At 54.6% G+C, this 26,438-nt stretch overlaps 1 protein-coding gene across 5 annotated transcripts in view; it reads right to left on the reverse strand.

Moving 5' to 3' along the window:
* LTBP2 (latent transforming growth factor beta binding protein 2) overlaps positions 1-26,438 on the reverse strand; it is a 75,078-nt gene that overhangs the window by 7,119 nt on the left and 41,521 nt on the right. The window contains exons 8-27 of one of the 5 annotated variants that reach the window (XM_064460374.1): positions 25,191-25,293; positions 17,217-17,291; positions 13,581-13,703; positions 12,931-13,095; positions 11,939-12,169; positions 11,346-11,368; positions 9,870-9,909; positions 9,368-9,457; positions 8,197-8,322; positions 7,893-8,021; positions 7,377-7,496; positions 6,319-6,438; positions 5,990-6,112; positions 5,666-5,791; positions 3,062-3,184; positions 2,653-2,778; positions 2,433-2,555; positions 2,073-2,204; positions 925-1,050; positions 2-145 (exon numbers count right to left, since the gene is read on the reverse strand). In XM_064460374.1, the coding sequence (XP_064316444.1) occupies positions 2-145; positions 925-1,050; positions 2,073-2,204; positions 2,433-2,555; positions 2,653-2,778; positions 3,062-3,184; positions 5,666-5,791; positions 5,990-6,112; positions 6,319-6,438; positions 7,377-7,496; positions 7,893-8,021; positions 8,197-8,322; positions 9,368-9,457; positions 9,870-9,909; positions 11,346-11,368; positions 11,939-12,169; positions 12,931-13,095; positions 13,581-13,703; positions 17,217-17,291; positions 25,191-25,293 (2,368 nt within the window). Of the gene's footprint in view, position 1; positions 146-924; positions 1,051-2,072; positions 2,205-2,432; positions 2,556-2,652; positions 2,779-3,061; positions 3,185-5,665; positions 5,792-5,989; positions 6,113-6,318; positions 6,439-7,376; positions 7,497-7,892; positions 8,022-8,196; positions 8,323-9,367; positions 9,461-9,869; positions 9,910-11,345; positions 11,369-11,938; positions 12,170-12,930; positions 13,096-13,580; positions 13,704-17,216; positions 17,292-25,190; positions 25,294-26,438 lie in introns of all 5 variants that reach the window. The other 4 variants (XM_064460375.1, XM_064460373.1, XM_064460376.1 and 1 more) reach the window with 4 other exon arrangements.

Genomic DNA, 26,438 nt, shown 5'->3' on the forward strand with positions numbered 1-26,438 from the left:
CCCATGGCTGCTCGGGGCTGGCACTGCCCTGCCTCTGTGTTGTACTCCTCGTGGTCACTGGGGCAGAGGCAGAGGAAGGATCCCTCCACATTCTCGCAGAGCGCAGTCCCACACACGGCGACCATCAGCTCGCACTCATTCACATCTGCAAAGCAAGGGGCAGCGGTGGCAGCTGGAGCCCTGCCTCTGCATGAGCAGTCTGTGCATTGTCTGCAGCATGGGGTCACCCTTCAGCAGGGAGATGGAAGCTGCTAGGGACGAGCGAGAGCTCTCTTCACACTGTGGCTCAACGCAAGTCTGGAAGGAGCTTCCTGCCCTGCTCTCAGTGGATTCAAGGAGTCTGAACTCCAGCTTGCCGTGAATTACTGGATGACAGGATCATCCAGGTTTGAAGGGACTGGGAGGTGTCTAGTCCAGCTCCCTGCTCAAAGCAGGGTCCATTATGGGATCCCACCAGGCTGCTCAGGGCTTTGTCTTGTTGGGTCTTTAAAACCTCCAAGGATGGTGACAGCACAGCCGTCTTGGGCATCTGTTCCGCTGCCTGCCTGTCTTCATGGTGAAAACGTTTCTCCTTGTATTATACGCTGCCTGGCCTCTCCAGGCACCCATTAAAGTACCTTCCTAGCACCTTCAGTGCCTCCAGCCCCCAGGCACCTCCTTTCCACCTGCACAGAAAAGGGCTCCATGTTCACTAGGAGCCGCTCACTTTTTCATAGAGCCCTGCTCCTTTGCAGTCCCAAGGATCTGCTGTGTTAAGGGGAGGGTTTTTGCCTGCATTACCTGCCCTTTCCATGTCTGGGATTCTTCATGTGTGTCCCATGCCCCTGTCCATGCCCCAAGAGCCATCACACAGCAGGGACACCAGCCTGGCATCTGCCAATGGCTCTCCCTTACTGGCTGGCAGAGCAATTATAGGAGACTTACCAATGCAGTAGTGTCCCGAGGCTGAGCTCTCATAGCCACGGTCACAGAGGCAGCGGAAGGAGCCATCTGAGTTCTCACAGAAGCCGTGGCTCCCACACAGCGTCTCATTGGCACACTCATCTATATCTGCAGCAGAGCAGAGAGCAGGAATTGCCCCAGATCCCACCTCTCCCAGTGGACACTCCCCACTGCCCAGGCCCTTCTGCTCTGAGCTCAAGGCCTGAGCATGGGGCAGGCATTCCCTTGATGTGAGGGACTGGGTCTGGCTGCCCCACTCACTCCCCTGCTATGAGTGTGCATGTTAAGAGAAGCTTCCTGCAACATCCAGAGCTGAAGAGAGGCCATGTGGACAGAGTGACAAGAGCAGGGTGGGAATGAGAGATGGTTGGGAAGAGTGGGAGGCGGCTGGCAGTGAGGACTGAGGGTAGCGCAGGTCCCTGCAGAGGCATAAAGGGGCACAAAGCCTACAGGCTCACATTGGCAGGAGATACAAGGGTGCAACTGAAATATGTGGGGCAAGCGCAGACAGATCTAGGATGATACCCTCCTGCCCTGTTCATCTTGACCTGGTCCTTCTCCAACTGGTACAGTGCCAGGGAGTAACCTCTGCCTTGCCCAGCCCAGTGGGGTTGGACAGTCACGAATGGGTCCTCTGCTTTTGGAGGGCAGGTTTACAGCCCTGCTGGCTGCACCCAACTCCCCTTCTGCCACTTCACGGGACAGATTTCCCTGAAGCAGGCAGAGCAGCCACTTGCCCCCAGCCCACTGCTCCCAAGCACTGCTACCAGCAGCTTTTTCCCTCACCCAGCCCTACCAGGCAGGTGACTGGCACAGGCAGCAGCCCCAGTAAGCACAGCTTACAGGGAGCTGTGGTCCAGCCCCAAGCCTGGAATGGCTGTAACCTGCCCAGGACTCTCCCCAAGTGGAAAGCAGCACAATGCAGTGTCTGTTCCAGATGCCAGGAAGAGAGAAGTCTAGACACAAGCAGGCAGCTCAGCCAAGAAAACAAACTCTCAGCATTATCTGCCTCTCCACCAGCCACATGCTTCCTCCTCCTCCTCCTTCTCCCCCACGCCGCTGGCAGACGTGACCCACAGCCACCCCGTCCCTACCAGGAGGAGGGACAGGGACACCCAGACTGTACTCACCAATGCAGTCACCCAAGGGTGTCCAGTGGAAGCCAGGTTGGCAGCCCATGATACAACGGTAGGAGCCAAGGCTGTTCTGGCACCGCCACGTGCCACAGATGGCATCCCCATACTCTTTACACTCATCCACGTCTGCAGGGAGGAGGGCAAGGGGATGAGGGTGGTCAGATGGAGACCCTGCTTGCTCACTGAAACACCTAGGTCAAGTTCAGTTGGCCAGAGGCCCTGAGCCACTGTTAGTCCTCCTTACAAGTCACCAGCAACTTTGGGTGCTGGGAGCAGAACTGCCCTCCCCCCTGCATTGGCTGCATTCATCCCCCCAAATCCAGGGTGCTGATCTCCTCAGCAATGAGCTCTCACCCACGCAGTCATCAGTATCCTGGGAGTGTTTGAATCCATTTTCACAGAGACACCTGTAGGAGCCTTCTGTGTTCAGGCACTGGCCTTGTGTGCACCGGGACTTGTCTGCACATTCATCCACATCTGCAAAATTGGGCCAAAATCACCAACATGGATCTCACAGCAGGGGAGGGAGCAGAGAGCAGGACCCAAGCTATGTCCCTGCCATCCTCCAGCTCACCTTGGCAGGTGACTCCACCAGCTGCATTTGAGAATCCAGGAGCACAAATGCAGAAGTAGGATCCATGACTGTTGAGACACTCGCCATTGGGGCTGCAGATCTCGCTGTTCAGGCACTCATTCACGTCTGCAGAGGGAGCAGAGTCAGGGCCATACACCCAGCTCTGGGGGACATCCTGCACCTAAGCCACATGGATTCCCTCTCCCCAGCCTCTTACAGGCAGCCCTCGCAGGGGTCCTGGCCCCTGGTTTTCTTGCCATGGAGACAGAGATCTTCCCTGTCCATGGTTATCCTGCATTTGCCTACAACCTTATGGATGTGCCATGCATGGGGGCATCACCTGTCTTGGCACTGGCATCCTCCCTGCTGGGAAAGAAGGACCAGAGGGCTGCAGGGATGGGGTTCATACCTTCACACATGGTGCCGTTGATGAGCTCGAAGCCAGCCTGGCAGTGGCACTCATAGGAGCCCGGGGTGTTCCTGCACTGTCCCCCGAGGCACTGAACAGCAGGGTGTTCACACTCATTCACATCTGCCAAGCAGAAGGGCCCAGGACAGAGTGAGGCCCCAGCTCTTGCCTCCACTGGAGAAGACCCCCACCCAGAGAAGTCAACACCTAGCTATTGGCCTGCAAGGTGGGTTTGAGTTGCCCTCCCAGACCATCCTGTCATAGTGAGATGAGGGCAGAGACTCCATATTACTGGGGTGTGAGGAGTCAGCCCAGACCCTTCACTACCTTCCATCATAGGGACCAAGAAAAACTAGATCCCTGCACCAAATCAGTGGTGCCCAGTGACAGGACCAGAGGCAATGGGCATAAACTGAAAAACAGAAGGTCCCATGTGAACATCAAGAAACACTTTTTTACTGTGAGGGTTTTTGAGTGCTGGCACACATTGCCAAAGAGGTTGTGGAGTCTTCCTCTTTGGAGATACTCAAAACCCATCTGGAGATGGTCCCTGGCAACCAGCTCTAGGTGGCACTGCTTGAGCAGGGGGTGTTGGACAAGATCATCTCCAGAGGTCCCTTTCAACCTCAGCCATTCTGTGATTCTGTGAGCACAAGGATACTGCTAACCCCAGTGTCCACCTCCAGTAGAGCTCTGCACCGGGTACCACAACCACTAAGAGGCCAGCACAGAGCCATAGTTGATGACAAACCCTCTCTTCAGCCAACCGCACAAGAGCAAACATCAGGAAAGTAACCCAGCACCAGCCATACCTTCTGTGGCTCTGCTTTCTTACCTGCCAGGCTTGCCTAAAATGTCCTCCTCCTGGCAAAGCTGTCCAGGGGCCTGTATCCGTTCTTACCCAGCTGCAGAGCTCCCCACAAACCCTCTCCCACCCAACTCCTCCAGGCCTTGGCCAGAGCCTGCTGGTGCTCTGAGGGTTTGCCCACAGCAGAGGTGCCTTCCCTCTAACAGAGGGCTGCAGCATGCCAACAGACTGATGTTGCCTGCAGGCCGGTGAGGTAGGGGGAAGCATTGGAGGAGGATGCTAATCAGAAGGATGGGCTGGTGTCCAGGCAGCAGAAGACATGCTAGTGGAGAAGATCCTGCTGTTCTCTTCTCCTGTGCCAGGAGCTAAAGCCCTGAGACTGCTAACTCCTGAGGGAAGGGCAGGGTCCTTTTCTTCCCCTTTGCAGAGCACTGAACATGCCACAGGCATAAGCAAGCATTGCTCCCTACTGCCTCGGGGCAGGATTCCCAGATGTTCAGTCTCAAAGGGTTGCAAGTAGCACTATTCTTGAATCCCTCTGGAGATGAACCATAACCTAGTTTATTTATCACAAAGCTATCACAAAACCCTCATAGTTTTTCAAGTATGAAACCCAGATCCACAGACAAGGCCACCAGCCAAGGCAGGGAAGAACATACCATCCTGCCATCAGGTCAGTGTGACCCAAACAGTACCAAACCCTGATAAGGTGCCCTCATGACACAGCTGGGGCGAGGTGGCTGAGAAGGGGCTTACACAGAGTCTCGGGAAAGTGGGAGGGCAGACAGAAGGGATCAAACCATGGTTCTTCCATTGCACCCCAAAATCAGATGGAAAATAAGTTCATTTCATGCTGGCTTTCTCAGACAACAAAACAGAGGAGAAGAGGGGGAGGAAAGCCTCCATCTCCTCCCCCATTCGAGGCCCCCATGCAGGGGGGTCTTCTGAGAGTCACATCAAAGGCAAGATCTTCTGTTTGCCAGCCAAGTGTAGGCTGCAGAGCTCTGCAGTGCTCCAGAGAGAAATTCGCAGCACGCAGTCAATCTTTAAACAAATACCTTTGCCAGCCCTGCCACCTCCCTTCCCTTGCCCCAAACAGGGAATTTGCACCAAGCCATATCAAGCCCTGGGTGTCCCCTGGGGGCAGCCACCAAGGAAGTAGTTTCCCTGCCTGCGCTGGGCAGTCAGGCTGTAAGGCTGGGACAGGGCACTGTAATGTCTGAGCAAAGCAACCAACACAGATCCATGCTCGTGCTAACTCTTGTCATGCATGCCCGGCACAGCAGAGCCCTTGAACTACTCTTTCCCTTTTGAACATGTCCAAGTTATACTAGGGGCTGGGGAAAAAAAGATGAACCCTGGGTGCCCACAGTCTTGCCGCTGGCTGTGGACCCAAGGTTTCTCTCTCTGTTGAGGACTTACACTTGGGGCACATGCTTCCAGGCACACAGTTTTGAACTGAACCACACACAGATCCTCTCTGCCCATCTTTCCAGGCCTCCTATACTCCTCTGGCCTTTGTCAGCATCCCCCAGGTCACCATTAGTCCAGGATTCTCATAAATGAGTCTTTGTCCCCCATCCCTTCCCTGGGTGAGGAAGATCACCTTCCTGCTGCTCTAGGTGACATCTGTTTGCAGCACCCCCCTCCACTGTCTGCTGATCAGAGAGCTAAAGAGCTGGAGAAGGATTCTGAGGCTAAAGAAACACCTGGGCCCCACCAATAACCGAGCTACGGCAATGTTTCTTCCCTCATTCCCTCCAGCACTCGCTTCTCTGTCCCTCGGAAAGGGTTACCTTCACATGTGCTGCTATCTCTGGACACAGTGTAGCCGGTGTCACAAGCCATGCAGGAGTAGGAGCCCTCAGTGTTGAGGCAGAGTCTGGAGGGACAGGCAGCCTGGGCAGCACACTCGTCGATATCTGCATAAGCACACAAGGGAGAGCGGGATGAGTGGGGTGGATGTGGAGGAACCATAACCGGAGGCAGACATGTTGAGGAAACCAGCCAACACGGTGGCCAGGACTCAGGCAGAGTCAAGTGCTCAGGAAGAGCCCAGGGAAGCCTCTGGACTGGGTGCATGACACTTCAGAGGGTCTGGACTCATGGCTTCCTGGTACCTTGGCAGCTCTTCCCGTCAGGTGCCACCTCATAGCCCCGGTAGCAGGAACAGTGGAAGGAGCCATCCAGGTTGACACACTGCCCGTGAGCACACGTCCCCTCCGCAAGACACTCGTCTACGTCTGTGTGACACAGCAGAGAATAATATGGAATGGGAGGGTGCTCAAAGCCATCCCCACCACCCAAACTGCCAGGGCACTGTGCCTTGGCCACGCAGGCTGGCTGCCCACGGGAGTGTGCTGCCCGTGTCCCTGCTCCTTTTGAGGCTCGCAGGGAGCACTGCCACAGGGGGTGAGGGTGCCACCCAGAGACAGCCCACATTCCTCACCAATACATCTCCCGTTCCTGGGCCGGTAGCCATCCCCACAGCTGACACACTTGTAGGAGCCTAGTGTATTGACACACTTCCCATGGGGGCAAGGGCTGGGATCCACACACTCGTTGATATCTGCCAAGAAACACACTCCTTTCAGGCTCCCAAAGGTGAATAGTGCAGCCTTCTCCAGGATGTCCCCTCCAGCTGGATCCTCAGAGTTCCCTTCTGGGGAACAGCGATGCCCAAAAGGAGGTGAGACAAGTTTGCCAGGGCTTGAGCAACACTACTTATAGTCCCACTTACCACTCAGGAGCCTACACCCACACCTGAGGGTTGACATAATCCAGCAGCGAAACCTGCGGCTGCAGGATTTTGCCAAGGCCAGGAATGTGCATGGACAGAGAAAGGGATCAGAGAACACCTGTGCAGGGCTGTTTCATCAGGGACTTCTGTAACTATGATCAGGATGCAGCCTCCAGCTCAGGAAGTCCTGAAGGCAAGTGCTTTCTGGAGGCCGTGCAGGGGGAGCAGCATTCTGTGCATGCCCTGTTTCCCCTACTGCCTCCTAAAATAGTCTCCCACTCTCTGTCGGAGACAAGCTACTGAGAAAGGGGGATCTTTGATCAGGGACATTGTATGTTCACAAGGTCGAATGCTCTGAACAGCCCAGGTCATGCCACGTGAGCGGGATGCTGTGGCCTGACTCTCTGCAGCCTGCTCTCCCTGCAGTCCACTTGGCAGCATGAGGGTCTGGTGACAGTGTCAAGCTGGCACAAAAACACAGGGACATCTCCTCCCAGATTAGGAAGCCAGCATGGGCTGGTCATGGAGGATCAACCTGGGGAGGTGGGAGAGGGTCTCAGAACTCCCCTCTCCCAGCCCAGGAAAGCCTCTCCCTCCTTCAGGCAGACGAGAGGACAGACAGCCCTTAGGGGAGGCACGGGGCAGACAAACATGGGGGGGTCCTTCCTCCCTTCCAGAAGGAGACATGAAGTGGTGAGGAAAGAAGGTGTTCAGCCCTGCACAGGGTGGGTTGGAGGGGCAGGGGAACAGGGACTAGCAAGCTTCACCTTCACACTGTCCTCTGGGGCCCATGGCAAAGCCCTCCTTGCACTCGCAGAGGTAGGACCCAGGGGTGTTGATGCATCGTTGTCCTCGGCAGATAGAGGGCTGCTCACATTCATCTCGATCTGGCAACAGATAGGGAGAGTCCTGAATTCTTCCCTCTCCAGCGTGGGGAAGGCTGGGTGCAGGAGAGGAGCTGCTCCGCCTGCAACAGGCTCTGCCCAAGGGACCCATGCTGGGGCTCTCCTCCATCCTCCATCTGTCCTAACACCCCCCTTGCCAGAAGCAGTGATCAAGGCTGGCATCACAGGGTCCTGCCCAGAACATCATGGGCAAGGCCCTGTCCCTGAGCGAGGATGAGAGGGTGATGCCCATGTATCAGGCTGTCTGTGGGCAGGCCTGGGGAAGGGAGGGTGTGCATGAGAGCATGTGTATGTGCATGTGCATGAGAGGGCACGAGAGTGGGAGACTGAGGACACCCTGGGAAGGTGGCAGCCCTGTGCCAGGCAGATACCACTTACCCTCACAGCTCTGCTTGCCCTCTGAGACAGCCAGGGTGTACCCAGAGTAGCAGAGGCATAAATAGGAGCCCACACTGTTGATGCAGCGACCTTTTCCAGCACAAGGGTCTTTAAGGCACTCATCTTCATCTGTGCCCAGGCAAGGAAGGAAGACAGACAGTCAACACCTGCAGTTGCCTGCCAGCCCCATGGTGCAGCAGATAGGCAGAGCTCAGCAGAGCTGACAGAAAACCTTCCTCCCCCAGGAGCCTGAAGGACTGAACAGTCTGTCGAGGCCCAGCAGGCAGAGGAGGTGCCAACCTACCGATGCAGCGGAGGCGGCTGGGGTCCAATGTGTAGCCGGGGTGGCACAAGCAGCTGTATCCCTCCGGGGTGAGCACGCAAGCTCCGGCTCCACAGAAGAGGGGTGAAGAGGCACAGCTGCCAACCACTGGGAGAAGAGACCATGGGGTTGGGGGCAGCACCAAAAGTGTGCACGAGTCTAGTGTCTGCCTTGTGTCCCAAGCACCATGCCAGGGAGGCTGCTTTTTCCCTTCTTGGAGAGTGATGCTAAGCCTGCTCCTCTACGCTTCAGGCAGCCTGCACCCATAGGGCTGCAGGGAGGACACGGCGGACTCTGCCTCCTCCTCTGGCCTGAGGCCCAGCTGGGATGCCCAAGCCCCCTGTGCTGCTCACCTGCACCCCTGCCCCACAAAAGGATGCTGAGGAAGCCCCATGCCTTAGAGGAGGGCTTGCAGCAGAGCCTGGTCCCTGTGAGCGGGCTCCTTTTGGGGCGACAGCAGGGCCCCCCCACCCACCATCCTGCTAAGCAGGGAGCATGGCACTGCACACCCCCTCAGCACTGAGCCAGCCTGGGCAGGGTGGGGGCGCAGCCCAACCCCAAACAAAAGGCTATTCAGGAAGACGCATTCCTCAGCAAGGTGCCTCTGCCAGGCCTGCTCCCCAAGGTGCTCCAGCCCCCGGTGGAGGGCAGGGGCCGCGCTCCCAGACACTTGAGCAACCCTGGAACAACAGCGCCCTTGTTTCCGGCGCAGTAAACAAGCCGCCCCGGGATCCACATGCCTCTCCTTGCGCTCCCCCTTGCCGATGAGTCAGCTCACGCTGCCAGGGAAGCGGGCCAAAGCCACCAGAGCGGGCACGTGATCCCCCTCGCCCGGCAGCCACGGCTGTGCCGGGCAAGTGAGCTGCAGGCAGGGGAAGGACCCAGAAAACCAAACACTGCTCCCTGTATGGGATTGCTCTCATGCCTCCCCATGGCCGGCCAGCTTTCCCTGGCTGGCAGCAGCCAGGACCAGGCTGGGACAACACCCCAGGGTGGTAGGACAAGGACTTTTCTTTGGGAAGCCAAGTGGGGCATGTGGGAAGACAAGCAGGCTGGGGAAGGGAGAGAGCTCCTGGGCAGAGCTTAGGACATAACATCCCCATAGTGCTAGGCAGAGAGAGGAGGGAAATTCTGGAGAGCAGTGGACATGCACCCAAACCCTGCGCTGGCATCTGTGTTGGAGCAGCATCATCCCAGGTGGTGGTGGGGCCAGGCTGGGGAGGACCACGCCAGGACTCTTCTTCTGCTGAGGAAGAAGACATGAGGTGAAGTCCAGCACCCGATCACAGGCAGAGGTGCCCACCCAAGGCTTACCTGTGCTGGGTATCCCTGCATCCACAGCCCCAAGAAAGCACATGGGAAGGGGCCACAGGGTGGCTGAAGCTACCTCATCATCTTGTTATTTAACACAGCCTCCTCCACCTCACTGGAGATCCATGACCTCCCCATATCCCTACAGCCCCATATCAGCCACCACAGTGTGGCAGGAGTCCCCCATGGCGCCCTGCAGCCAGCCCAGCTGGCAGCCCATCCTGCCCAGCATCGGGGGCTGCCATGCAGAGGAAGCAGCTCCCAGCCTCCCCACTCTCCTCCCTCCTCACTGCCCCATCCTCTTCCCCACGACCACCCTGCCCTCCTGCCAGCTGGGCGCTCACCTCTGCGCGTGGCAGGCTCTGCAGTGGCATCAGCAGCGCCCTGAGGGACAGAAACATAGGACTGCCTCTATCCACATGCATGTAGCTGGGAGGCAGCATCCCTGAGACATTTTCCCACCCACCTCCTGGCTCCTTTTGCTCCCCAAGACACCATGCTGGGAGGAGAAGCTGCCACGGCTGGGTGCATCTGGCAGGGCCACTCTGTCCTGAGCACATCATCCTGAATAAAACACAGCTCCTGTCTGTGCCCGGGGGTTCCCCACAGAGGCGCCATGCTGGCACACCATGCAGGTGAGACCCAGGGCACTGCTACCAGACAGGCATCTCTGCAAGATGGCCACGAAGGGCATCCAGGCATGGTAAATACTGCCACTGTCACTGGTGGCTCTGGAGGGCTGAGGACAGCCACTGCTTCGACCTGCCTTGACTGCTACCTACTAGAAGGGTGCTTGGTGCTAGACGCTCTTTCTCAGCATCCCTTCCTGGTGAACCCATGGCTGCCAAAGGAGAAGTTGGAGCACAACCTGGGTTTCTGCTCCAAGGATCTTTCCGCAATGGATGAAGAGAACAGGCAGCTGAGCAACATAAATCCCAGATAGCTCTGCTTCAAGATTGGAAGCTTTGGTTCAAATTTCTGCCTTGTCTTGAGATTTTTCATATGTCCTTGGGCAAGTCACTTCATGTCTACAAAGCAGTGATGATGGCAGTCCTGTCAACTCCTGCAGAGGGGCTGCTATAGCAAGGGGGCACAGAAATGCTCAGGAGAGATATGGCCCAACTGCTACTGACAGCAGAGATCGAGACACATATTTTTCAAGTGAGACTTATAATAAAGAAACCCATCCCTGGGAGAGCCTAGCAGAGAATCTGTCCCCAGACTGCTCCCGTTCAACAGGGTGAATTCACATAGCCAGTGTGGGAGACCCCTGCCCCAACTGCTCCAGTGGAGTTTCTGCTGCACCCACACCAGCACGAGGAGATGTGCTTGTGTCCTATGCTTGAACACAACACTGGGCTCCGTGAGAGGAGCACTCCCCAAGCTGAGTGCAGCAGTCCCCCTTCCCCTGCTGCCCATCAGCCCTACAGCCAGGCCAGGCTGACAGCAGGGAGTGAGCGCCCACACCTCAGCCAGCTCCGGCCTCAGCCTGGGCTGCTACCCCAGCCCCAGCAAATGCCAGCTGGAATCAACACTGACCATGAGCTAGTGCAGCAGAACCCTCAGCTCCTGCTGTTTGAGCTAATGGCCTTTTAGCAGGGCTGAGCAGGCACTTGGCAGAGTGCCTTCAGCCATGGCAACTCAGCCAGGGTGATAGGGTTTGCAGTTTATATGCTGTTCGCTCCGGCAGCAGCTACTTGCTCTCTTCTGTGCTCTCTCTGACCACATTTCACACCTCCTTGTGTATGTGTATGAAATGCCCTTCCTGACTATCAAGCTACCATGGATGCACCCAGATGTAGTAAGACAAACTTACTCACCTGTGCAGCAGGAGAAATTTCACCTGGGAAGTGAAACAGAGCATGGTGAGTAGAGACAAGGCAGGCAGACATCCTTCTTAAACCCTGGCTGCCCTAACTTCACCCCACCTCTAAGACACTGCCACTCAGTCCCTCCCACTCCTCTGCAAGAGCTTGTTCCAAAGCCAACAAACCTGGACTCCTCTCCTGGCATTGCACAGGCCCCAGGACCTTCCGCTCCAGCAGGTGCTGGCACAAGCAGTTGGTCACACTTTGCTCCATCTGGGCTGGACAAAAGCCCAAGGACTGCAGTGCCAGGGCTGCCACACAGACCTGAGGTCCTGGTGGAGGTAGCCTGGCCAGCCAGCACCAACTGCAAAGATGCAGTTGCAGGAGTCTGAAACACTCAAAAACTTCTCCAAAGGCTTGAAGACATGGTGTCTCATGCCCCAGGAATTCTAGTACGGTTGAAGAACACCTTGCATATTCATACAGATGTAGAAAGCTCTTATCAGCTAGAAGTCCATCCATGGGGGCATGGCAGGACCTGGGAATTTGCCCACCCTTCCTAGGGGCCCAGATGGAGCAGCTTTAAGCAGTAGACCCCACACTACCTTCTCCTGCTGAGGTGCCAGGGTGGGGGAATGCCTCCAGGATGCTCCCACGCAGGCTGTGCTGCAGCTGCTGTCTCCTTGCTGCCCAGTCTAATGTCCAGTTGCTGCTCTCCCCTTGTTCTTCCAAGCTGAGGGGCAGCTCTTCTACCTCTGCCTTCCTCATTGACAGGCGGATATCAGAGCTGGAGTACGTGTAACCATGTCCTGCTGGGCAAATCTCCTTGAAGGCTTCTGCGAGGGAAAATTGAATCAAAGCGTTAGAGGGCATAGTTGGAAGGAAGAGGCTGATCCAGGGATCACCTGGCTCACCACACCCAGACACGATGGTGAGACAGTGGAAGAAAGGAATGAAGACGGACAGGCAGGTATGTGAATGCAGGTACCAGTTTCTCCCATCCTATAATTTTCTGGTGATTTCTAAGGGTTAAATCCTTATAGATGCACATATGGGCTGCAGTGGGTAGATGCTTCGAGCAGGAATCTGCTCACAGGGTTTCTAACAGGCACTGGCTGGTACTCCCAGACACCAAAACCTAAATCCCTCCCTTGGGTCAGTACTGCTAGGAATGGATCATGCCACAGGAAGATCCAAGCTGAGCAAGGGAGCAGATAAAAGCAAACACCTGGTACCCACCCGAAGATTTTTCTCAGTGCTTCCCCCTCAACCCTGCCCCATGCTGAGATATGCCAAACTTATCCTCACCTGGCTTTCATCCAGCAGAAGATGTACAAGAGGCAAAAGGGCTGTTGAGCAAAGCCAGGCACAGACATGGCTGTGCTCTCCCTCTGGTACAGAGTGGTTTCCCATCAGGGATTTCTCTATCTTCCGAGTATTATCCAGGTCTGCTTCCTGGGATGCTGGACCCATCTCACAGGCCAGCATTTGCACCACTCATCTCTGAGTCCTGCAGCCATCTGCGTGTCAGCAAGTTCAGGCAAGCCCAAACCCCAGTCTAACCAGAGCAGGCAAAGCTGAAGCAGGCATATCTCACCTGAGCCGGGCAGGGGGCACTCCTCACAGTTCTTCCCCCAGCCCTTGCCGACGCGGCTGCAGCAGCAGATCTGCTGGGTGATGTGGTGGGAGAGGGGGAAGGAGCACACACCTCCAGCTGCTGAGCGGTAACACAGCCCCTGCTCCATTGACACCGCTTTGTCCGCTGAAACACAACAGCAGGGTCAGTGCCAGAGGTTAAGCTCTATGCTCTCCAAGGAGAGAACAGGGGACACTCAATCTCTCCCCCTCAGGGCCTTCTTTGCCTGTGCCTCCCAGCCTGTCCTGAGGGCTGCCCCATCCTCTCCTCAGAATAGCCCCTGGCCTTCAGCTCTCAGACCATTCCCCCAGCAGTGCTACTCCCAAACAAATCCAGCTCCTCTGGGAGTTCTCTCAACCCAGGAGACTGTGTCCTCTGCTGCTGCACCGCAGGCATGTCCCCTGCAGGTTCCACAGGGGCCATGAGATGTCCATGGTGAAGAACAATGCATGAAGAAGGCCCGAGGAATACGGATCCATCCTGCACACAAGTGCAGGACAGCAGAACTCAACTGCACTTGCAAGAGGCATGAAGCATGCTGCAGCCTCCACTCAGCCATGGGGTCCTGCTCAGGCCCCTTCCCAAACTGAGGGGTTTCCTGGACTACTTACAGATGCAATGGCTACGGGATGGGTCCAGCATGGTGCCAGGCTTGCAGGTGCAGCGGAAGCTGCCACGGGTGTTCACACACTCAGCATCTTTGCACAGGCCCTGCATCAAGCACTCGTTGATATCTGTGGACAGGAGAGAGCCTGGTGAGATGTGAGGAAGCTGAGGGTGAACTGAATCCCCTACCCAGTGCCTCCCACCTAGGTATTGTGAACCGAGGGGTCTCAGCTGGGCTGGTGTCTGAGGCAGCCTTGGCACCGAGCAGCGCAGTGGGGACCTCCACGGCGACAGCCAGTCCCCCATCTGCAGCACAGTGCTCGCTTGCTGCAGCTGCAGGGATGGCTCATGAATGACTGCTCTGCTTCACAACCCTTGTGGAAAACAGATGTGGCCCATGTGGTGAGCCACCCTGGCAGGGTCACTCTTACGGCCATCATGGTCGTTGTCTGCAAGCCTGGACTGGTGAGTCCTGTCCTTTCACCTGACTCAGCATCCATCGGATGCAGTCTTCAGGAAGAGATCTGTGCTTATCCCAGCAAAACACAATCAGGCTCACTACTTTGGCCTGCAGTAAAGCCTTTCCTACAGGCAGGAAGAGATGGATGGGAGCATGGAGTGACAGGAGTGGGATGAACCTCAGCACCACCCCAGAACAAATCACAGGAACATAGCCTACAAGTTAAGAGGTGGGAGCAGGCAGTGAGAGGGACCTGGGCACACTTGCTGCTCACAGGACAGCTATGAGCTGCCAAGACCAAGAAATGCCAGCATGACACTAGGCCACATCATGCCAAACACTTTCCAAAGGCACGGGGCAATCCCAATGTCTGTGGACAAGGCCCTAGTGAGACCTCAGGTGCCCTGAGAGCACCTGTGTCAAGGTGGAAAGGGTGCAGAGGTGGGCTGCTGGGACACTTGGAAGAATGAAGGTAATGGAGGAGCCTGACTGAGACCAGCTAGGTTCAGGAATGGCCTTCCCAGCCCTACCTGATTCCTCAGAGCTGCAACATCACTGCTTGGTGGAAGTGCGGGTGTCACGCAGCCAGCTATGACAGCTGGAGTTCAGACTTAATGACCTGAAAGGTCCTTCCCAGTCCTGTGCTCTTAAACTCTGCTGTTCACCCCACCGGCTGCCCCATACATGGTTGAGACACACAGGGGCCATCAAGACCAGGCCATGATGTTCAGTCAATTCAAAGTACAGCAGGCCAAGGAGGAGTAGGGTTTGGCTGCATAATGTAATGGTTTCCTGCTCTGTACCAAGCACAGGACAGAGTTCATGAGAACAACCAGTGGCCAGACCCCAAATATGCCAGGAACCCCACTCAGAGAAGAGGCTCGGTCTCTCCAGAGCAGCCTTGGGGCTCATCCCTGCCACTCCCTGGCATGGTCGGAGCGCTGTGTCATTCCAACACACCAACTGGATGAAGTGTTTGGCCTCCACATAAGCAAAGGGATTGAAGGGATTAGAGTAATGGGAGCACAAAACAAACAAGCACCAAGGGCTGGGCTTTATGAGCTTAATTTAAAACAGGGCAACGTCCCTGCCTCAGTCCAACCCTCTCTATTCCACTGGCAGCAGAGGACCCACCCACAGTGGAAATCCCCACAGGGAACAGAAGCAGGCAGGCACACCTGGGGCCACACACTCCTACCCACTGTAGCATGCCAACAACGGGGCTAGCCCACAAAGGAGGCCTCAGGGACCACAAACCAAGATCCATATGCTATCTCAGCTTCTTCTTCCCACCCCACACAAGCCTGCCATGTTCTTCAGAAACAGCCGCACTGGGTCAGGCAGCTTGTAGTGGCAAGGTGCAGGCTGGTTTACCCTGGTGCTTGGTGAGGAAAAAGGACCTGAGTCAGCAAAAGACACCAGGGATTTATGGACATCAAGGTGCCAATGTGTGTTTTGTGCAGTGACCCCTGTGCATGCACACCTCCCTACCACCGTCTCCAGGCGGCCCAGCCTGCAGCCTCCAAGACAACCTTTCATGTCTAGCGACCACATTATCCTTTCCAGTGCCATCCTTCTTGCTGGTTCCAGCAGCACCAGGAGGCTTCCTGACTGGGTCTGCCAGGCAGTCTCAACTCAGACTCATTGCAGCCTTGTTCCTGGTCAATGGGATGCAGGAAGGAAAGGAAGAGGAAGAGGATGAGGAAGAGGAGATCTTGCAAAGATAAGCCATTTGTTCCTCTGCTGGAAGGCACCAGAAACAACCCTTTCTGTCCATATAGAACTGAGAAAAGCGGGCTCTTGCCAGGACCCTGCTCCAGTCACTCACCTGTGCTTTGACGACAGCCTGCAAAGCCACAGCTCAGCTTTTTCCAAGAAGCTCAGCTTCTCTCCTAGAGCCAATGACCTCAGGAGCCATCAGCTGCTGTCCAGGCCCTTGGCTTCCCTCCTACCTGGGCTGGCAAGAGAAGGCCCCATGTAGCCTCTCCCACAGTCTATCAGCCAAATTGCTCACTCTGGACTCTAAGTGAGGTGCTGGACTTCCTGACACACATCCTGCTGCAACAGCAGAGATGGGAAAAGCACCTCAAGGCAGTAGACTGTCTACAGAACAGTGCTTCTCCCAGCCAGGCTTATGAAGGAGCACGCAGAGGCACAAATCTCTGCTTCATGGTTCATGTGCAAAAACATCTTCTTAGCAAACTCCACATTGCCATCTCTCTCTGCTCCTCAGAGCATTGAGACTCTCCCTGCTCCAGAGGAGACACAAATCCAGAGCAGGCACCACAGGTCTCTGCTTGCTGACACGACCCCCTCAGCTGCTCTGCTCCTCTGACTACTATTCGATATCTCAGGGTAGTTCCTCATACCCAAAGCACTGTCTGTGGCTGCATAAGGGATGAGATCTGAGCACCAAGGAGAATAGAAGCTGTTGCCTTGTTGAAAGTTCTCCCCCAGGACGATGTGGGGAGGTTGAATCATTAATTAAGTAAGCATGGTGGAAAGTCCCAGATAAAAGAGTCGAGTCATTGGATTGCCAGCCCTGGGTTTGCATGGCTGGGGCCCAGGCTCCCTGCTGCATCTTTGAGATGACACCTCTCAGCTTATCATGAATCACGAGAAGAGAACCATAAAATTCCACTTCAGTCAGAGCATGGAAAAACACAAGCCCTGTGGGCCAAGGGATGCCAAAAAACATGAATTGGAGAGAAAAGGGATAGACTCCAGCAGCACAGGGCAGGCACAACAGCCTGGCAGCATGGGCAAGCAACATGCTTGAAACAGAAGGACTCACTTTTATGGCACTCCCACTTGGAAATGACCAACCAAACAAGCCGACAACCTTCCCAAATGTTTTCAGGCAACAGAATATCTGTTGCTTCAGATGATGGGAGAAGTGTTTTTACACTCACATGTAGCAGAGCAGCAACATAGGTCCTTACTGTGTCAGTAGGACTTAGTAGGTGAGTTTTCTTGTGCTGGCCCAACTATGCGCTGAGTCATGTAGTCCAGTGTTACCTGTTTTTCTTCATGCTTGATGAAAGCACAGGGATTTTTGTAAGTCACGTTCTTGGTAGATCTGTATCAGGGAGTTAGATAACTGTATTTTATTTGTATATATAGTTACAGCTCTGACAGTGGATGTGGGAAGCAGAGAGAGAGATGAAAGCAGCATCCTTACCTTGGCAGTGGCTCCGGTTCAGCCTCTTGTATCCTTGGGGACATTCCACCTGCCCATTCTCAATCACAGCATGCGCTGGGAAGAAAGCAAACAGTGTGGGATGCCAGCAGTAGAGCCAGCCACCAGTCTTGTACCTTTTCTCTGCCCTTCTTGCAGAGGGGAAAGGGTCCCTAGGTCTGCCTTGGATGGGCCTCTGATGACTCTCAGAGCAGAAGGAAAGGTGAAAGCAGCCACATTTCCCAAGCGGTGTCTTCTGCCGCTTGGCAGGTGCCAAAATGGTGACCCAGAGGTGCTGCCTGTGCTTCATACCTATCACTGTGTCACCGCAGATCCTTCCAGGCCACCTTGGATAGCCAGGTGGCACACGACAAGGGGGATCATAGTGAAAGGAATGGCAGAGGTCCTTGACAGGATGATGAAATAATAGTCCAGGGCCTGTGTATTACATTTTCTGCCTTTTTTACTGCATGTCATTTCCTGCCCTGATCACTCTCATCAAAGAAAATTTCAAATTGCTGCTTAAAATAGTTTTGTGGGTTCCAAAATGGCCTATAACCAATACAATTAAATCTCTCCAAATTTTTTAAAGGCAAGTAAAATGTGGCCCATAAATTCCAAGGAGGTCAAATTTAGGCACTGGATTTTGGAGCAAGGGAGAGGGAATACGGGAGGTGACGGGTTGGAAAGAAAGGAAGCACAGGGTGGAGTAGGAAGAAGGGCGCTTTGACTCAGGATGGGATTTTCCCAGGGTGGGGTTTCTTTTTATTTTTCTGGACCATACACTTGGAAACAAGAAGTGCTAACAGCTTAGTGACTGTCCAGCCATATTCCCACCACTCTAATTCCTCCTCCTGCCTGGCATCAGTAGCTCACACCCTGGTGTCATATGTGGAAAGCCCTCCATGGCAATAGCCGTATTGAGGATCTGGCAGATTCCTAATGCATTGCAGCTTTCAAGAACCAGGGACAAACTGAGACCATCCTTGTGGCAGGAGATGGTCAGAAAGAGCCTGAAAAGGTGAAGAACACAAACAATGCACTGGGGGCATAGAACAGGCATGTCCATAACTCTTTGTCCTAGACACTTTGACCCGATAATGTAGCTTAAAGCCATTCTAGGATAATTCTTGAAAGGCAAAAGTTAGGGACCAGCCTCCTAGGATAAAGGTGCTTGGGAAATAAAAGGTGGGAGAACAGCAAGCCATTCACCAGCATGTACCAGGAAGAAATAGGAAACCTTGTTTCCCCATGTATGGTAAATGAAGCTACAAGGTTTTCTGGGTGTAGATAGATCCTCAGCGGCTGAACGAATGACTAAGATGAAAAACCTATTCACCCTCTTCAACAGCTCAGTCATGAATTGTAAGCAGGAGGTGCTTACAAATATCTGGATGTTGGGGGCGAGGGGATTGCTGGTGATACTGGGAGTCACTGGGTGCATTTCCAACCTTCTGGGAAGGGAAAGACAACCTCTGGCTCACAGGCTCCAGGCTCAGCACCCCAGTGGGATTCCAGGTCATTCCACACCACAGCCTGTGGGCTTGGGGCTGCCGACAGGCATTAACTGTGCTTGGAAGCATCTGTCAGCCTCAGCACGATGTGATAACAGATGCTCAAATGAAGCAGCATCGTTATGTGCAAGCCCTCCAACAGGGAGCCAAGCATGCTGGAGATCAAACAGCGATGACATGTGTCAGAGCCCAGCTCCCTCTCTGAAAAGCCTTTGCAGAGAAACAGATCCTAGCATCCTTCTGCCAGATGCTGCTGGGGAGAGGGCAAGGCAGAAAATACCAGTGATGGGGGGTGAGCGTGCAGGTCTCGTGCTACCTCAGCACTTGTACGACTCCAGTCAGCAGAAACCTGTGGCTTGTTACTGAGGAAATCAATTGTGAAGCTGCGGACAAATGTCTTAGTTTTGCAAAGAAACTCATGTTCCCTGGAAAGAATAACTGCAATGTAATGTGAGCAGATCTCTCTGTACCAAGGGGAACCAAGACACTTTCTGAAGTACTGGATGGAGGCTGCTCTCTTCCTGCCAGGACCTGGCTGCAAGGGAAGACAGCATGTGGCTGCAGGAGGATGTAAGCTATTAACTCTCAGCTTTGTATTTGGTTACTCAAGCAGAGGACCATTTTCTTCCATGAGCTCTGACATTGCTGAACTACAGCAGAGATGGCCAAAACCCCCTAAAAAACAGCCTAGGGCACCTGAGTTTCCTGCAAAGGGGATCAGCATCCACCCCTCTCCCATGCAGCTGGTAGGAGTGGGAAAAAGCCAGTCTGATGATTGGAGAGGGCAGAATGTCTGTCAGCACCCAGAGCCAGAGGGGTCCCAGTCTTCTGTGTCTGTCTGTCTGTCTACACTCTCCCTAGGAAGGGGTGCTCCTGCAGTTTGAGGCAGGGGACAGAGCAGCTGAGCTGCATCTGTCAGGCAGAGGGATTTCAGGCTTGATGGGGGTGTGGTTTTGGAGGCTCGCCTCCTGGGCACTTCAGCTCCGTGGGTGCTGCACTGAAGTGACGTGTTCACCCAGTACATGCACACCAGGACTCTGCCTTGGCTCTCCTCATCGCTCCCTCCATTGCTCTGCTTCATCCCACCACTTGATACTGCTTTCTGCAAGCTCTGCAGGCACTAGGCACCTCTGGCAGGGCTGGGCTCTCACAGGGGAGTATGCATGCAGTAAGGTCACTGATCTAGAATGAAAGAGGTGAGCACGAAGCAGCAAACCCCAGGACTCCCACCAGCACCTTTGTCCCCAGCTAGAATGATACCTGAACACAGCAGAATGAGAAGGGAAATGAATGTACAGAAATCAGGCAGAGGGGTTTTGCAGGCTAGCGGGATGATCTTCAAGCAGCCAGGCACACTTCACAAGTTGTCCATCACTTGCCAGGAGAAAAGGCTTTACCCAAGGGTCCTGGCTCGCAAACGCTGTCTGAAGATGGGATGAAGAAGCTCAGGCTGATGGTGAAGTGGAAAGAAACCACTTCTAGTGGTGGTAGCCACAAGGGCCTGAGCAAGGCAAGGTTTGTAGGGTGAGATAATACGTTGTCTTAGGCCAGCCAATATCACTCTGTTAAAAGGGGAAGAGGAAGCCTGTGGTCAGATGAGAAGTGAGGAAATGCTTGGCTGCTGAAAGCTAGCCCATTTCTTTCAACTCTTTCCATTTATCATACAAAAGGCATTATCTCTCTGAGAAACCAGCCCTTCTTTACTGTCTCGGACAGACTCCCTGTGGTGCATGGTGCAGCAGTGGCAGAGCCAGCCCCTTCCCTCTGTAGCCTCCTTCCCATATTTCCAGGATTTTTGTCCCTAAGTCCTCCCTGATCTGATCGCAACAAGAGCAGACCAGGGGGCTGGTTTTCAAGGGGCTTCCTGTGGCTGTTTCAGTGCCTGCAGGCACGGTGTAGGGGAGCTTGTGGCTTGCAGAGCCATTTGGCATTTCTGATGATGACGGCTCCATGGGTGAGCTGCCACCCCTCTCGCAGTGGGAGGTCTGTTTGGGGAGTGCTGCGGATGCCAAACCAGACATTACAAGATCCAACTTTCCAGTGAAATTCAGACTTTTCTCTAGGTCAAAAAACTTGAAAAAACAAGGGGAGTGGGAATAAAAACAAAACAATAGCCTTCAAAGACTTGTTTCTTAATGCAGTTAAAACCCATAGGCAGGACCACAGAAAGCAGCCCAGGAAGATCTGCAGTGAGCCCAACTGGTGAGTGCATAGCCCAGCCCACGCTCAGGCTGATTGCAGCCTGAAATAAAGGACAGCAGTGGAAACCCAGGACCTGGAAGGTGCAGGTTTACTGCTGCAGCCAGAAGGTCCCCCAAACCCCTGCAAAAAGGCGAGACTTGTAGCTCCTCTGCAGTACAGAAGAGGGTGTCCATCATCAATATGGGCTTCTGCTGGAGCGCTGCTGGTCACAGAGCTGTGTGGTCTCAGTGACAGGGAAGAAGTGGAAGAGGAGGGCCGTGCCCCTCTCTGGGCAGATCACCTCACCTTGCCTTCAGAAAAAACTCTCAGCTACCAGTTTCCTTTATCCCCACATGCCTGAGGAGGGCCAAGACTTCAGGAAAACCAGTATCCAAATCCACACCCTGCCTGGGGTCTGTGTCAACCTGCAGTCTGGGTCTTGTTGGGTTTAGTTTTCATGGACCATCTCTTTACCTTATTCCAGCATGTTCTTCTCCACAGACCATTGTATATCCCAAAATAGTATATGATCTGGCAGGTAGGGAGGAGTAGCTCTGACCAGCAGTGTGACTTTACTAGCCCTGCATCCTGAGCTTACCGAGGAACAGGACATTGCTACTGCAGCTTCCTCACCAGCACTGCTCAAATACCCTTCTGGTCCTTGGGGTTCCTCCCAGCCACATCCAAGTGTCTACATCAGCTGCTTCCTCAGCCTCTGATTCCCTTCTCCCTCTGTCAGCCTTCTCCTTCTAGCTCATGTAGCTTCCTACCTCTCTGTTCTAGCCTTTCAGTGTGTGCCCCAGCTCCTCCTCCAAATACTAAAGACCCAGGAGGGTCATTGGATGTCTCCATCTGATTTATCCTATCTTACAGGGCAGCAGATTTCATCCAGCCACCTTCAGCTGAAGCAGAAGGACTGCAGCTGAACAACAGCAGGCAAGTGTCCTGCCCCTTTCCAGGGTCTTGCCTCTGGCTCATCTCTTTCTTTCATGGATTGGGTGACAGCCTTTGCCTCAACAGCTCACAGAACAAGGTCTTAGCTCTCTCCCTTCTCCCAGGGCTGTCTCTGACATACCATGGGGATCCTATCTTCAGCTCTCACTTACATGAGCAATAGCAAACTCCCAGCAACTTCTACTATAGCCTGCTTGAATATTCTAATACCCTGTAATAGCCTGCCTGAACACCTTATATCTCTGTACCCACTTCTTTGAAGGGGCCTAACAATACACATCCTCCCAGCAGCAAACCAGACAGCCAAAAGCCTGAGCAGAGGAAACCTCTGTGACTAATGTAACACCTGCTACAGCAAGCCCTGGCCACATCAACCCCACCTCTACCTTAATTCTGAACTCAGCTTTTAACATAGTCTCCTTAGGATGCAGACAAAACATTCAAGTGCCTTGGCTTTTCTGATGCTGGGCAAAACACAAGAAATAGCAGGGATTGGTCATGGTAGGTTCACTCAGAGAGATGCCTGCCTCTGATTCTTCTTCTTCTCTGATGTCTTTCCGCACACAAACACGTACCAAACATGAAAGCTGAAGTCGACGGAGACATCCGGACGTATCCAGACTCTACTAACAATCAGTGTCTCGGGCAGACAGTCAATCCAAACAAGTTCTCCATTTGTCTAGCTCTTGCCTGGCTGCACTTCTGTACATTTGTAAGTGTTTACACTGAACTAGCTTCTGCCATTTCTGTCTCTGGTTGCTGGAATTAAATTCCCAGTGCTGTCAAGTCTGCTCTGGTGCATGCCTCCCTGGGACACATGAGTGCAAGGAGTAGTTCTGTCTGAAGACCACAGTGCCAATAAGAAAGCTGGAAACATCCACTGGACACATTATCTCTGTGCACGAGACACTGGGTCACTGAACTACAGCCCAGTGACTTTGAGTGAGCACAACACAGGCCAGCAAGACCAGGAGACAGAAGGGATGTGAGTGTGGGATGTAGTCTACAGGGAGGAACAATGGGGAGAGATGCTTTCACACCAGACAGACACGGACCTGGGAGCCCTGGCAGAGGAGGCATGGGACAATGAGAGGTCACAGTGCTTGGTGGCTCCGTTAGAGCAGTAAGATCATGGAGAAAGGACTGTTTCCCTGAATCCGCTCTGGGGTGAGATCCCTTGTCTGTGAAGACAGCACGCCAGAGAAAAGCATGCCAGCTGCCTGGACTTCTCACTTCACAACAGCCAGGCTCTCTTAAGCTGCCTCCATTGAGCCTCTGCCTTACAGCTCCCTTCACTTGCACTGTGTGGTCTCCTGCATGTGGGGCTGGTTACCGGGCACGATTAAAGAGGATGGAAATGGCCCCTTCAACTAGCCTGAATTCCTGCCAAAATCAACAAGAGCCATTTGGTCTCCAAGGGGGAACTTATCACCCAAAGCCAAAGGGACTGAGAATGGGATTTTCCTGTGGCACAGAAAGACAGAAGACCCAGAGGGATACATTTTTTCATTAACCTGAAAAAAAACCCCAGACAAGCATCTGCCCACTCAACGAAGACCTGCAGGGACAACCTCCCTTGAGCTGCTGCTGGGACACAGGGCATGTGCTGAGCTGTGGAAGTGGGACCTGCTGGCAGCTAGGAGGCATTTCTTAAGCACATTTCCTCTACTGGCTGGCTGACTGCAAGGAGCACATGGGGGTATTTCATGGCTGTTTTCATGTCTTGGAAGCCTGTGATTAGAGACACAGTTTTGGAGTCTGAAGACCTATGTCCAGCAGAGCAATCACTGCTACGGCTCTGGCCACTGAGTGACAACCTAGCATCCTGGCACAGAGAAAGAGAAAGGAGGTGCAGAGATTTTGCAGCCATCTGCAGCCTAACTGAAGTATTAAGCAGCCCCCCTGCTTCCCGATGGGGGGATCACAGAGAGACAGGATGAGTAACAGGGAGACTGCTGTGAGATGGAGAGGAGAAAGCCATGACTAGGAATGCAAAGGTTAGGGACAAAGAGGAGGGGGCTGAGGCCCATGTGTGGCATTTCCATGTTTGTGCTGAACCTGGTGACCCAGTGTTCACCCTCATACCACCTGTGCCCAAGGCTCATTTGGGGCTGGCGTGCATACAAGGGCAGGCAAGCAGTAGCATGGCGTGGGGCCACAGCAGAACCACGCCGAGTGGGAAGATGACAGCAATCAGAGCTCCCCAGATCTGTGCTGGGTTCCAGGATGCTGACAACCTCGTCTGTGATTGCAAGGAATTTGGCTCCAGTCAGCCCTACCCCTGGCTGTGGAGGAACCAAATTGAGGGAGGACAGCGAGATGCAAACAGCTCTTGGGATTGTGCATGCAAGCAAATGAGACAGCCTCTGGGCAGAGCTAGAAGGCACCAACACCACACTTGCTTGCACAAAGCCTGTTGCCTTGGACACCTCCGCTGTCCTCAGGGGTCAAAGTTTCCTGGACCATGGGGTCTGTTTAGTTTAGCCCTTCAATCCAGTGAAGGCATGTGAACGAGCAGCCAGGCAGTGATGAAAGGGGCAGGCAGGCAGAGGAGAGGTGAGCAGCTCCCTGCTCATGTTGCATTGGACGTGTGCTCCTTGCCCTGCAGTGGACCTGGTCAGCACTGGCTGCTTGCAGGTCTGCCTCCCTCCAGCCAAGAGTCCTTCAGCACAGCCTCTCCACCACAACGTGGGAGACGGGCTGCGGCACAAGGGTCCGTGCCCACCATGGGGCACCCTGAGTGAAGTGGCCGAGTAATCCCCATCTCCCACTGGATCAGCCTATCCAGCTCCTGAGCGCAGCAGAAACAGGGCTAGACGCCCATGCCCCTGGAACAGACCCCGGTGTGCTCCTGCCAATTGTTTGATGTAGTGTTATTTCCAGAGCCCCTGCCAAGCCCATGTCAGGCCCAGAGCAAGCCCGTAACTCTATAGGGCCGAGTCTGCAGCCTCCTCCACCGATCTAGGACTGCACCTCCTAAAATCACTGCTGCTCTTTTCCTGTTTCTCCCTCTGAGCGGGGCTGGCATGGCGGGAGCCACCAGCTGCACCGGGGTTTCACAGGGACAGTTTGGGGAGAAAACCTGGGACCAGCAATCAAACCAGAGCACTCCTCAGGGCAGCAGCTGAGCAGACATGGCCCCACATGCCACCCTGGACACACGGCCTGTCCCTAAGGGCCTTGGGCAAAGGACAGCCACACAGCAGGGGACCCATGGCTCTGCTCCATGCCTCCTCGGCCATGCAAGGCAGCCCAACTATTTTTGCTTGCTGAGGGTGCGTGCTGTACCTTTGTACCTTGTGCTGTCCCCAGTAGCGGCAGCACTCACCTGGCCGAGGGGGGCAGGCCAGGCACTGGTCCACACCCCAGAAGAGCCCCACGCTGCCACAGCAGTCCTCCAGCTTGGTCAGCCCTGGCAGGGGGTTGGTGCACTGTGGAGAGAAGATCAGAGGATCAAGCTTCTGTGTGATGGGGAGGAGATGTGCGTCTGTCCACTGCGGCTGGCTGGTGCAGCAGCAGCAGAGCTGGCACAGGGGACAACGGTTTGGGCTTAGAGGCTGGCACAGCCCTCCCGGCACAGCTCCCCACCAGGACACAGCAGGACCTGGGATGTGGTTTAAGACAGTAAACAGTTGTGCAGACAGAAAAACACAAGACTCCCTTGACTGCACCCCTCAGAGGGGAAGGGGACATCAAACGGAACAGGAGATGAACCAGAGATGATATCACCAGGCAAAGCCCTCAGATCAGCCCTGTGCCTGGCTGATTAGCCAGTGAAATGGGTGCACCACTCCAGCCTGGTGGGGAGCTTGCGGTCAGGCACTTTCCTCTGCTTAATGAGTCTCTCTTTCCTGCCCCACTCACCCCCCCGGCAAGGCCCTCTGGATTACAGGCTTCCCCATTAGAGCAGAGCTGCCGCGGCCCACAGGCCAGAGCTGGCCCCCATCCAGGCATGCATGGCCGCCTGCCCAGCATTCACATACCGATCGGCTCGGCTGCGGCTGAGCAGGGAGAGGCAAGCGGTCCCCACTGGGCTCCTCACCCTCCCCTGGGCATGGCATCACCCGAGATGGGTGAGGTGCGAGCATGGCAAGGGTACTCCCCGCTGCCCCCTTGCCCCCCCCGAGCATCTCTCGTATCCTCTCTGGGCATCCACGAGCATCTCCATGCATTGTTATTTGCTCCTAAGCTCAGACAGCCGCCATCTCCCCACAGAGGAGTGGGTCTTTTTCAGGCCCAGGGTCTGATCTCATTTATTTTTGCACTAGGGAATGGCTGAGAATGCATCCTGCTAGGAACAGCTCTGATGGGAACGACTGAAGGACAGCAGGCGAACAGGGAGCAGTCCCCCAGAAAGGGCTGGGGAGCAGTGGGGAGGGGGCCAAGTCCCAGGCTGCCCAGCCAGGGGGTCTCACTGAGCATGAGCTGCTCCAGGGGAGATCACAGGTGTTCCTGTGGGTGCCAAAAACCTCCAATGCTTTTCCAGTGACGCAAGAAAAACATATGGGGAAAGACAAAATAAGAAATTACGATGACTGTGGGACAGGGGTGAGAAAGCCCCTCACGTGCGTTTGCT

The sequence above is a fragment of the Phalacrocorax carbo genome, chromosome 9 (genome assembly GCF_963921805.1).
Source record: "Phalacrocorax carbo chromosome 9, bPhaCar2.1, whole genome shotgun sequence".
NCBI lineage: Eukaryota > Metazoa > Chordata > Aves > Suliformes > Phalacrocoracidae > Phalacrocorax > Phalacrocorax carbo.